This window comes from Caretta caretta, chromosome 18 (assembly GCF_965140235.1).
Source record: "Caretta caretta isolate rCarCar2 chromosome 18, rCarCar1.hap1, whole genome shotgun sequence".
Lineage (NCBI taxonomy): Eukaryota > Metazoa > Chordata > Testudines > Cheloniidae > Caretta > Caretta caretta.
In genome coordinates this window covers 3,120,557-3,133,752 of record NC_134223.1, presented here as the reverse complement: position 1 = coordinate 3,133,752, position 13,196 = coordinate 3,120,557, and the positions used below count along the sequence as shown (strand labels likewise).

General features: G+C 44.5%; 1 protein-coding gene across 9 annotated transcripts in view; it reads right to left on the bottom strand.

The window, feature by feature from the left end:
* CCDC30 (coiled-coil domain containing 30) overlaps positions 1–13,196 on the bottom strand; it is a 132,528-nt gene that overhangs the window by 47,895 nt on the left and 71,437 nt on the right. For all 9 annotated transcript variants that reach the window (XR_007353275.2, XM_048824887.2, XM_048824879.2 and 6 more), the window contains 2 exons: positions 5,890–5,991; positions 3,728–3,853 (listed from right to left, as the gene is read on the bottom strand). Coding sequence is in view for 8 of the 9 variants with exons in the window: in XM_048824887.2 (XP_048680844.2) it covers positions 3,728–3,853; positions 5,890–5,991 (228 nt within the window). In the remaining variant the exon portion in view is untranslated. The remainder of the gene's footprint in view (positions 1–3,727; positions 3,854–5,889; positions 5,992–13,196) is intronic.

The window sequence follows — 13,196 nt, the reverse complement described above, 5'->3', positions numbered from 1 at the left end:
GTGGACTGCACCCATAGGAAGTTTGCAGTTGACACTAAACTGGGAGGAGAGGTAGATACGCTGGAGGGTAGGGATAGGATACAGAGGGCCCTAGACAAATTAGAGGATTGGGCCAAAAGAAATCTGATGAGGTTCAGCAAGGACAAATGCAGAATCCAGCACTTAGGATGTAAAAATCCCATGCACCGCTACAGACTAGGGACCGAATGGCTAGGCAGCAGTTCTGCAGAAAAGGACCTAGGGGTTACAGTGGACGAGAAGCTGGATATGAGTCAACAGTGTGCCCTTGTTGCCAAGAGGGTAACGGCATTTTGGGCTGTATAAGTAGGGGCATTGCCAGCAGATCGAGGGACGTGATCGTTCCCTTCTAGTCGACATTGGTGAGGCCTCATCTGAAGTACTGTGTCCAGTTTTGGGCTCCACACTACAAGAAGGATGTGGAAAAATTGGAAAGCGTCCAGCGGAGGGCAACAAAAATGATTAGGGGACTGGAACACATGACTTATGAGAAGAGGCGAAGGGAACTAGGATTGTTTAGTCTGCAGAAGTGAAGAATGAGGGGGGATTTGACAGCTGCTTTCAACTACCTGAAAGGGGGTTCCAAAGGGGATGGATCTAGACTGTTCTCAGTGGTAGCAGATGATAGAACGAGGAGTAATGGGCTCAAGTTGTAGTGGGGGAGGTTTAGGTTGGATATTAGGAAAAACTTTTTCACTAGGAGGGTGGTGAAACACTGGAATGCATTACCTAGGGAGGTGGTGGAATCTCCTTCCTTTGAGGTTTTTAAGGTCAGGCTTGACAAAGCCCTGGCTGGGATGATTTAGTTGGGGATTGGTCCTGGTTTGAGCAGGGGGTTGGACTAGATGACCTCCTGAGGTCCCTTCCAACCCTGATATTCTATATTCTATGATTGTTACCACTTAACAGGGGCAGGCCCCACCTAATAATCTGCGGGAGATGCAGAATTCCTCCGGCTTGGGGTCCCCGGCAAGGGGTGCAGAACTCCTCCTGCTCCTGGGCTCCGGCAGGGAGAGCAAACTTCTCCAGCGAGTGCTTTCCCTGCTGCAGCTCAGGAGCAGAAGGAGTTCTGCGCCCCTTGCTGGGGCTCCTGGGCTGGAGGAGTTTGCTCGTCTCCCTCCTGCAGAGGAGTTCTGCGCCCCTCATCGGTGCACCCACAAAAGTGGTGAAATTTAAATTCCTGCACATGCTGTGATACTCTGTACCTTGGGGGAACACCCTACACTCCCATGTTCATCTTTAGAAAATGATTGTGTGGTATCCAATGCAAAGTTTGTCATGTCGGGTGTCTTCAGAAGGCTAATGATGCGCTGAGCATTGTTGTTATAGTGATGTTACAGTAGTCATTGTTACCGTAACGTTATAGTAATGTTATAGGTTGTAATTTCATGTATATAGTTATGAGGCTGAAAATGTATCCTCACGGCTTAAAGCAAGCCCAGACAAATACTCTACAAGAGCAGAGAGGTAGTGCACACCTCATCAGGGCAGGTATGGGACAAACCCAGCTCAGCCTCACAGGAACAAAGGACGCTGGCCTAGGCAGCAACAAAAGAATCTGTTAGACTCTCAAGTGAGTCACCCCTCCTCCTTTGGTCAGTTTGGAACTGCAATGAGGTAATGCTCACCTGACTCTGAATGGGGCTGGGAGGGCAAAGCCAAGAGGTAAGAAAGGACATGATAAAAGGGAGAGATATTTGCCATGCTCTCTCTCTCTTCCACCTACATCTACAGACACCACCACCACCAAGCGACTGAAGCACAGACCAAAGGGGAGAGCCTGGCTGAAAAGCAACCAGCCAGCCTGTGATGAGAAGCATCTAAGTTTATAAGGGCACTGAAAGTGTTAAGAACAGCTTAGAATGCATTTTGCTTTTATTTCATTTGACCAAATCTGTCTTGTTATGCTTTGACGTATAATCACTTAGAATCTATCTTTATAGTTAAATCTGTTTGTTTATTCTACCTGAAGCAGTGCATTTGGTTTGAAGCATGTCAGAGAGTTTCCCCTTGGGATAACAAGCCTGGAACATATAAATTTCTTTGTTAATTTGACACTTATATTAGCTTGCTGTGTCCATAACTGGACACTGCAAGACGGAAGTTCCTAGGGTTGCGTCTGGGATCGGAGATATTGGCTAGTGTTATTTGTTTGCAAGTAGCTGGGAGCAGCTTACATGCCAGAGGCTGTGCGTGAACAGCCCAGGAGTGGGGTTCTCGCAGCAGAGCAGGGTAAGGCTGGCTCCCAGAGTCAAGGATTGGAGTGGCCTAGCAGATCACTTGTCCAGATAACACCAGAGGGGAATGTCACATGCCCCTGCCACTCAAGTAAGAGATCTTGGAGTCATCGTGGATAGTTCTCTGAAATCATCTGCACAATGTGCAGTGGCAGTTAAAAAAACTAAAAGAATGTTAGGAGCCATTAGGAAAGGGATAGCTAAGAATACAGAAAATATCATAATGCTGCTATATAAATCCTTGGTATGCCCACACCTGGATGTCACCCCATCTCAGAAAAAATATATTAGAATTGGAAAAAGTACTGAGAATCACAACAAAAATGATTAGGGTCTGGAACAGCTTCCATATGAGGAGAGATTAAAAAGACTGGAACTGTTCAGCTTAGAAAAGAGACGACTAAGGGGGGACATGATGGAGGGCTATAAAATAATGAATGGGGTGGAGAAAGTGAATAGGGAGGTGTTATTTATCCCTTCACATAACACAAGAACCAGTGGTTACTCAATGAAATTAATAGGTAGGAGGTTTAAAACAAACATAAGGAAAGTACTTCTTCAAACAATGCACTATCAATTCATGGAACTTGTTGCCAGGGGATGTTGTGAAGGCCAAAACTATAACAAGTTCAAAAAAGAATTAGATAAATTCATGGAGGATAGGTCCATCAATAGCTATTAGCCAGGTTGCTCAGTGATGCAACCCCATGCCAGGGCATCCCTAAACCTCTGCCTGCCAGAAGCTGGGACTGGATGACAGGGGATGGATCACTCGATAATTGTCTTGTTCTGTTCATTCCCTCTGATCACTGTCGGAAGACAGGATACTGGGGTCGATGGACCATTGGTCTGACCCAGTGTGGCCGTTCTTATGTTTTAATACAGCCAAATGCAAGGTCATACATCTAGAAACAAAGAACATAGTTCACACTGACACCAGCATAGTGTGACAAAAAGAGCCACGGTCCTTGGATGTATAAATAGGAGACATTCTAGCAATACTGTGTCAATAAGTGCTCATCAGGGTGAGTAAGGGGTCCAAAATCTAGTCCTCTGCAATTTCTGGGCTCCAGGCTTTCAGGACGCTCTACCTGACTTCAGTTTGTTTTTCTTGGTCCAGCAGAATTCTATTTGGCAGCAAAGTTTTTTTGCTGTTGTTTTATATCATTGACTGAAAGGAAAAATAAGATGTGCTGTAGACCCGGGATAAATTATGGAGGAAAAAGTCAGAGGAGGGGACGAGGAAAGCCATGGTAAACAATTGTATTCAAAGCAACCTGAAGAGACCTTCAGAAATGTCTGTTTGATAGAGATGGGTATTTAACTAAAGGACAAGCACAATTATATGTGGAACGTTGTGGGGTCTTCTAGAAAGACGGAGGTGGCCATCTAGTTCAAGAATACAGTAGAATTAGTAAGCATTCCCCAAGAGAACAGCTTCACACTACAACACATGTCCGGCCATTCAATACCTTTTTTTCAGCCTTCAAAGCTTTCTGCGTCTTTTCAAGGTCAGATGCAAGTTGCTTTCTCCAATCTCTCTCCTCTGATAATTTACTTTCAAGTACTTCAACCTTCTCCTCGTGGCTTTTCAGCATCTGCAATTGTTCAACAGCAGCATCTGTTATGAGTCACATCCACAGTCTTTCATACACTAGAAAGATGAGGGCTGGGATTCTCCAAGCTGCAGCCAGGATTTGGATTCCCAATTCCCATGGCAACCCAGGCATCCAAATCCCCTAGACAGATTTGGAAATCCCAGCCAAGAACCCTAAATTACCTTGTCCAGTACTAGTTCTCAGAGATCATCAACATATCAGAATCACAGACAATATATAGACCATGCTAAAAATACTAGAGGTGCAAGGCGTGGGGTTTTAACTCAGTAATGATGGAAGGAACTTAAGAACATAAGAACATAAGTGATCCATCCCGTCGCCCATTCCCAGCTTCTGGCAAACAGAGGCTAGGGACACCATTCCTGTCCATCCTGGCTAATAGCCATTGATGGACTTATACTCCATGAATGTATCTAGTTTTTTTTTTAACCCCGTTATAGTCTTGGCCTTCACAACATCCTCTGGCAAGGAGTTCCACAGGTTGACTGTGCACTGTGTGAAAAAATACTTCCTTTTGTTTGTTTTAAATCTGCTGCCTATTAATTTAATTTGGTGCCCCCTAGTACTTGTGTTATGAGGAGTAAATAACACTTTCTTATTTACTTTCTCCACACCAATCATGATTTTTTGATCTCTATTATATCCCCCCTTAGTTGTCTCTTTTCCAAGCTGAAAATTCCCAGTCTTATTAATCTCTCCTCATACGGAAGCTGTTCCATACCCCTAATCATTTTTGTTTCCCTTTTCTGAACCTTTTCCAATTCCAATATACCTTTTTTGAGATGGGGTGACCACATCTGCATGCAGTATTCAAGATGCGGGCGTAGCATGGAATTATATATAGGCAATATGATATTTTCTGTCTTATTATCTATCCCTTTCTTAACAATTCCCAACATTCTGTTCACTTTTTTGACTGCCGCTGCACATTGAGTGGATGTTTTCCCAAGAACTATCGACAATGACTTCAAGATCTCTTTCTTGAGTGGTAACAGCTAATTTAGACCCCATCGTTTTATATGTAGCAACAGCTGGGGAAGATGGAACCATTAGACAAAATGTTGTCATTGGACATAGGGTTGTCCCAAGGCACGGTGGGGGAAGAGAAGAGGTACTTGATGAGAAAGGTCAGAGGGGACATATTATCCCTTTCCCCATGCCATTAATTAATATTCTGCTGCAATAATAACACCCTTCCAGTCAATGGGGCAGCCTGAAGAATGGGCCAGAGGAGGAGCCGGAGACAAAGAGATTATGGGAAAGGAGAAGTGTCGACAGTGGAGCTGTGCAAGTAATTGATTTTTTCAGTTCCTGGCTAAACTGAGGGGAAAAAATTACCTTCGGGCTGACTTGAAATGAAAATTATTTGAATTTATTGGCAAACCAAAGAAGTTGGAAAATTTTTGTTCCAGGTCAAACAAATCATTTCGATTTTGGGGTTTCTTTTATATCTTTTTCAATAAAATAGAAGTAGTTTAGAATTGAAAAACTGAAATGCTTCAATTTTTCAGGGTTTTTTTAATATAATTATTTGGTGAATTTGTGAAATGTTTTGGTCAACCCAAATCTGCATTTTTTGGTGAAAAAATTTTTGGGCAAAAATTGTTGCCCAGCTGGGCCTGGAAGGGCATTGACCAGGAGACGGGAAGGAGGCAGCTGGAGCTGGCAGGGCATTAATCAGGAGACAGGAGGGAGGCAGACGTTAAGGGTGTCATACTGGATGGGGGCAGAGTTGTATAGTGCCTCAGAAGGAAGAACAGGGAGTTTAAGCTTCAGGGAGCCCGAGAAGGGATTCATGGGTGTGGGGGACAGGCTCAGAGTGGAAGGGATGCCAGATTATTATTGCTGCAGCCTGCTGGACAAACTGCAGGAGGAAGAGATGCCAAAAATGCTGATTCCCTTGTCATGAACCAAAGAAGGGCTGACCGTTCCGGAACAACTGCATGGGAATAGCAAGTATCCACCCAGTTGAATTTTTAACCAGAACAGTTGGTTCCTCAGCAAAGTTCTCTTACCTCTTGGAAATCTTGCACTTTTTTAGTTGTTTCTTGATCTTTCATGTTGGCTTCAGTTTTATTCATCTGTGCTTTGAGTAACTCCGTCTCTAAACTTGTGATCTTGACACAAATAAATCCCCAGTTTAAAAACATACACTTGCCATTTGAATCATGAAAACATGTATGATAGAAACAGTAATTTTAGAAACAGAGAGGCTGGGAGAAAATGCTGAGAGCTGCCTATGCCACACAAGCTCCAGCACAGTCTATGGATGTTGGTCAAAAGGGTGGATTGGCTGCTCAGGACCAACCTGTAAAAGTGAGAACCTAGCTGCACAAAAAGGGTCTCTGGAAGAACTTGGGAAAGATATCCAGACACCTTTTTAACATTACCCCCATAGATTGCTCTTTGTGGGCCTTCATCGAAGAGGAGCAGTCGAGGAGCCCAACAGATCCTGTCATTGTGGTACAGAGAGGCCTCCCTAACCCATAAATGAAGAAAACTTCTTCTTCCCCTACCCAACTCACATTTGCCTTTGGCCCCACTCCTCCCCCAGCAGAGCTCCAGAGCACAGTTGTCATCCAGGCTGATGCTGGGTCAGATTCATAGCTCCTTCTAGCCTCTAGCACCAGGGGGCCATAATGCTAGCTTAGAGATCAGTCCTGCAAGGCATCAGGCACTCTGGACCTGACCCAGCAAAGCATTTAAGCACGAGTGAGTTGTTGAGAGTAGTTCCATTGATCTCACCAGGGCTACTCCAATGCTGAACGATAAGCAGTGGACTAGGGCCTTAAACATCCTCCGGGGATCCTCCTAGCGTAGGGCACTCTCATGGGGACAACAATGAGCCCTATAGGCTGGGATTGGCAAGGGTTTTAGGGAATTAGAAGCCCCCCTCCTTGTGACTTGTGGAAGTCAGGCTCATGCTTTGAGTGCTGAAGGATACAGGTTCAAACCCCACATCAGCTGAAGCAGGAAGTCATTGTATTCACTCTGGCTGTCAGCTTCTGTTCTTTGTATAAACATTTCTAATGACTTTCACATCTCCAGACAGCTGAGCTGACCTCCCAGAACCAGCATGAAGCAAAAGTGAAAATGCAAAGTAAATGGCTATAAGCAAAAAGATATAAGGATACATTCTATGGAATGACACTAAAGATTAATGTGCCATTTTCATGTGCAATTTCCATGTACAAATATACTTTAAGGCAGGGATGCCTCACCTGTGGCCCTTGGGCTGTACACAGACCACTACAGCATTTCATCAGACCCGTGGCCTGCTTCAATACAATATACTAATGGCCAATTCACTAGTGTTTTGTCATCATGCTTACATCACTTTAGTTTACACAAGGAAGTATCAGAAGTATCTTTACAGTTTTTTCCCTGTTTTCTATAATTCATGTTTTATGCACTGATTTCTTTGTTTTTAAATAGACAATACTGTACATAGGTTCTTTCTATCTAAATACATACGAGACAAGCTGAACTTTAAATATAAATCAATACAGGTGCCTTGAAATCTTATTAAAATATGTAGAACCTGCTTGGCCCACATAAGGCTGTACTTAGGTATATGTGGGCACCACTGTTTTAATGAATGACAAATTCACACAACTGAGGACTCAAGGGTCTTACAACATTTTGTTTTCTTCTTGCATTCTTCGCACATACGCAGTTGTCACCATCATTCAGTATTCACCTAAGAGCTGCTGAGCCTCTGCAAATCCCATTGACTGTTTTAAGTGATTACAATGTAATACTGTAAATTGAAACAAGGAGATTGACTTGCAGTTGTACTATTCAGCCACTAGATGTCTGTGTGCTACGTTGTAAGTCCCAGGCAGGGAGGGGTATCTGAAGCTGCTGAGGGAGCTGTGTTCTCTGATAAAGGCAGTGCTGCCAGCCCACCACAAGTTACGAGATTGCCTTAAAATCATAAGATTTAAAAAAAACCCAAAGTTTAGGTTCCTTTTTTTTGCCTTCTGGGTTTTGAGCTTTTCAGGGTCACACCTTTAAGCTTTCCTCTGCAACCAGAACTAGAAACGTCTTCTTTTTTTAAATGAAAACTGAGATCCACAGAATCACAGGACTCATGGATCTTGGGCTTTAATAAAACACCAGATATTATGTATCAGAGGGGTAGCCGTGTTAGTCTGGATCTGTAAAAGCAGCAAAGAGTCCTGTGGCACCTTATAGACTAACAGACGTATTGGAGCTTGAGCTTTCGTGGGTGAATACCCACTTCGTCAGATGCACGTAGTGGAAATTTCCATAGGCAGGTATGAATATGCAAGCAAGAATCAGGCTAGGGATAACGAGGTTAGTTCAATCAGGGAGGATGAGGCCCTCTTCTAGCAGTTGAGGTGTGGACACCAAGGAAGGAGACTGTGAATGGCTAGCCAACTACAAAAGCAGTTTTTCCTCCCTTGGTGTCCACACCTCAACTGCTAGAAGAGGGCCTCATCCTCCCTGATTGAACTAACCTCGTTATCCCTAGCCTGATTCTTGCTTGCATATTCATACCTGCCTATGGAAATTTCCACTACATGCATCTGACAAAGTGGGTATTCACCCACGAAAGCTTATGCTCCAATACGTTTATTAGTCTATAAGGTGCCACAGGACTCTTTACCAGATATTATGAGACTCAGGATGAAAATCGCAAGAGCTGGCTGCACGGTAAATGGAGGTTCAAGGAGGTCTGTGACTCTAGAGATTATGACACAGACCACGCTATCTTCCTTCTGCTGGTATAGGACAAGGGTTGGGGTGGGGGAGAACTGGCAAAGCTACCTACTGCTTTAGATGGAAACCCAACACTACTTAGAAATTGTCCTTTTGAACGACTTTACCCTCCTAGCAAAAGTGATAGCGAACTCTCCCTTCAGTGAAAAACATAGTAGGCTACTCCCCAAAGGGAGCTTACCAAAAACCATGGGCTCAAGGTCCAAATGTAAGTGCTACAGGTAGGCACCTAAATCTATAGTTAGGCACCCAAATAAATGGCCTGATTTTCAGAGGTGCTGAGCATGCACAGTTCCCACTAAAGTAAATGATGACTAGGTCAGAACCTGGAGATACCACCCAGTTCTGTTTCCTAGTACAAAGGGAAACAGGGAAAGACATTCAGGTGGAAGGCTTACAAACCAACCTCAATTCATCAGCGCAAAACTGCAAGTCATCAGGAATTTAGGACCCAAGATCCAAGCTGTCAGGTGAAGGGATTCTGGATCTGAGGATGGGGATTTGGACTATTGGAAAAATAAATCTAGACACCGGCCACAGGTTCTAGCAGCACCGCTCCTGATGGGCCCAGGATGGAGTTATCATGATGATCCTGGGCTTTGTCTTATTTTAAAGCTCAGAAGATTGATAGGAACAGGGCAAGGTGGGAAACAGCTGCCTGCCCCAGTAGAATAGAGAAGCATCCACCAATAACTCTTGATCTCTGTGTACCCTGTAACAGAACACAGGGTATTTTGAGCTGCAGTGTGATGCAATGAGATCTCTGGATGACTCCACTTGAGACACAATGGCATTGGCACTGTATTCTTGAGAAACCTCTCTTGCTGGTCTTGGGGCTGTCCACCAAAAGATGGTCTTGGCTTCTAGATGAAGGGCGAAGGAAATGGCTTGGTTTTTGAACAGCCGTATAGCTGGAATGCCTGGGAGTTAATTGAAATTTGGCACCTCAATAGCACTCACTGAGAAACAGCACCCAGCTTTGTTACAGAGGGGATAGGTTTGGATTTGACACTTATCCATGCTTGACAAATCAGGTTCTAAGCAGTCAACAGATTGAGGAGGTTTGCAGCAGAGCTGGGAGCCCAGGCCAGATCTCTTGTGATGGAGCCATGTCCTCATCCACTGTGCCTCACTAAAAACAGGGTTCCAAATCCATGCACAGGTTCCACCACCTGTAAAGTGGGGCTGCTTTGAAAGCTACCAATGAGTAAGTGCTAAGAAAGGGCAAAGTATTTTTAGGCTATTTTACAGACCAGAGAGCTCAAAGCTCAATGACTTGCCTGCCCAGCACTGCGGTGGGTCAGACAGAGACTTACAAGCCCAAGTACCTTGTTTCTGATTCTAGGTCTCCCACTTATCAGCTGTGATGTAAGTCACCTATCCTTCATGTTCTCCTGCATTGATTTTTCCTTGCAGATGCCCACTTACGGAGTCACATGTCTGGTCTTGCGAGTACCCAGAATGTTCTACGACAGTTTGGTCGCTAAGGAGCACATGCTGGGCTCAGCATTCTATATCAAATACCTAACGGGACACTGCAATACTCCACTTTCTCTTCTAGTGCCAGCGGTCCTGGAACGTGTTTCTCTTCCCTTCCTAACATAGTCTCCTACTTGGTTGGGGGAGTTGCCATTGTACTGAGATTAGTCAGTCAGCAGTTGGAGTATCATCCCCAGTTCGTTACTCAGAACCCATGAGAAAAGACAGAAGAACAGAGGAAGGTGTATGGGACACAAGGATCTATACCAACAAAAACTACAGTTAACAGCAAGAAACTCCTCTTCTTGGAGTATTACCTTTCTGCACAAATCAGCATTACTGGAAGATTAGCAGGCAGTAAGGTGCCTCAGATTTGTGAAGTGACATGAGTTTAAACTGGACGTTATAGGTTGAGTTGGAGTTTCATAAGGTTATCTAATTAATGTGTCTTATTAGCATTTTTGTACCAGATATGGTTATCTTACATTTTGTGAAGCACCAAGAGTTCCTAGAGGATGGTATTGGGCAGTTGCTCTTCTCTGGCATGGTGTCATGTGGTTCTGGTCTGATGCTCTCCTTGTTCAACATGTGTATGGGGCAACTGGGGGGCGAGCAAGGAAACATGGCTCATGATGATGATAACTAGCTGTATATTTCTATTTTTTTGCCTCTGGCTGGTGTGGTGAGTTGATTTACCCAATGTCTAAATGGAGACTGGGGCCTGGATGAGGGCTACGCTGGCTGACACGCAGTCCATTTCAAATTGAGATAATGCCTAGAGATTGGGAGAAAGACTCAGATGAAAGAACAGAAATGATTCCAGTATCTCCAAGGGACTGGATACTCCCAATATTTGCTGCTAAGTTTTGCAAGATGCGGGTCTGGTGGAAACCTATTTGCAGCAGTTCCCAAGAATATTTCTTACCATCTGCCCTTGGCAAGGAGGCTGTGTCTGTTTCTTTCAGATGTGGGACCTCACCTTGGTCCAGCCATTTCTCTAGGCAAGATGACTACAATGTACTCTACATGGGACTACACCTTCAGACCATGCAGAAATTGCATCTAGAGCACAGAGGGGCAACTTGTGTATTAAATGGCATTTCACCCAGAGCACACATTTCTGAGTGCGGCTTCATGTTGTTTTTGTCTTAGAAATCCCTAAATGATTCGAGTCTTCTCGGCTTGAGCAACTGCCTCCCTCCTGATGTGACACCACGGCAGTTGTGAGCTCATGCTGTCAGCCTCCTGGAGGACCTGGGAAAGGCCTGTGCCAGGACGTTCTTGGTGAGGGGTCCTGATCTCTGGAACTCCTGTCCCTACATGGGTTGAGCCAAGCCACAATCTGGTGACCTACTGGACACGCTATAAAACTCATTTGTTCTCCAAGGCTTGGGATGGTGAAGAATGGGAGGAGACATTGATGGCTTCACTTCATTGCTATGGTTATAATCACACCTACATTAAGGCCAGAGCCATAGAATCGTAGAATATCAGGGTTGGAAGGGACCTCAGGAGGTCATTTAGTCCAACCCCCTGCTCAAAGCAGGACCAATCCCCAACTAAATCATCCATGTGAAGGGACCTTGGTGTAACTGAGAATATGGCCCCTAGAGTTCAAGATAAGTGCACACAGAATCAAAATAAAATCAAACGTTCCTAGAAACAGAGGTGTTGGGGTCTTATGTTCCAAGGACATTCAGAGTGATATCGCATGGCAGTGTGAGAGTGAATCTAAATGTCCTTGGATTCAAGATACAGGAACCAAGAGTAGCTTTTCAGAAGCCTCAGGAGAGCCATAGGCTCCCTGTTCAAACAATGGAAGAGGAAAAAAGGACGAAGAGAAAGCCTAGTCAGATCTGGAGAAAACACTACCTGCACCTGCAACGCTTGACTGCAAGGACCTAACAGTGCCAAGCGAGCCCCAGAGCCAGGCCTCACTTAAGCCTCATTGACACAAGTGAACTATTACTGCTGCTTCTTTTCCCTGGTATGACTCTCGATCCCATGAGGCTGAGGTTTCCTCTGACTTCTCTAGGCTGCAAGGCAGATCTCAGACTTGAAGAACTCTCCTTAGATCTGAACTGGGGACCATTCATTGACCTGTGGCCAAGGTAGCTGGAAAGTCTTTAGAGGATAACTTAGCCAGACCCTCGGTGTTAGATTCTACCAATGGAGCCTCAAGAGCTTATTCTAAAAGGAAGAGCTGGCTCTCTCTGGCTTTTCAGGCCTCAAGAATGAAGGCTGCCCAAACTAACCACAACCTCAGGGAATGCTGCTCACAGACAGGTAAGGGATGGAACATGCTGATCTGATAGACGTCTTGGGTCCATATAAAGGGCAGCACTTAAAGCCAATCCTCTTACTGGTTCTAGCCATGGAGAATATCAACATCACAGTAATGAGTCTGAACACACATGGAAATGGAGGCAAAACCCTCAAAAAACAGCAAAAACGGACCCTAACTGCTATCCAGAAGGTTCCAGGCTTGCACACTGCAGTAGGGTGGATCTATACAGGAAGAACAAGATGACGACATTTGGAGGAACCAAGTGTGCTATACCTAGACTGTAGATGCAGCAGGCTACCCCTCTTGGAGCTAATGCTTCAGAACTTTGAGCTCTGGAGATCCCGCACATGCCTTGTACTAGGGGCATGGCCTTGCTAGTACTTGCTAGTGAGGATTTGCTGAAGCATTTGGGGGACCTTTTATAAAAAAAACAGTCAAAAAATTCAAAAACAGCTGGGTGGGTTTTCTTGCAAATTTACTGAAAAAACAGTATTTGGGGAGAGATGAAGTATGACAAATTTCAGAGCCAAAGAAAAACTGTTAAGGAAGTAATAAATGTCTAAAGTCAGCTTCCTAGTGGGACAGCAACCTCAGCCTTCACTATCACTGACAGCTCTGGTTATAATTTCTTTTGGTATTATATTTAGCGCCCCCTAAAATATCTGTTCACAGCAGATGCATATCCTCTGATCATGAGTATCTGCTTGTCAACACATAGGGTGGATTCTACTATCTGGATATCTCTAACTCCATTAGAACTGGAGGAACCAGGGCTGGATATACTCTGAATGTCCAGTTGCTCTAAAACAT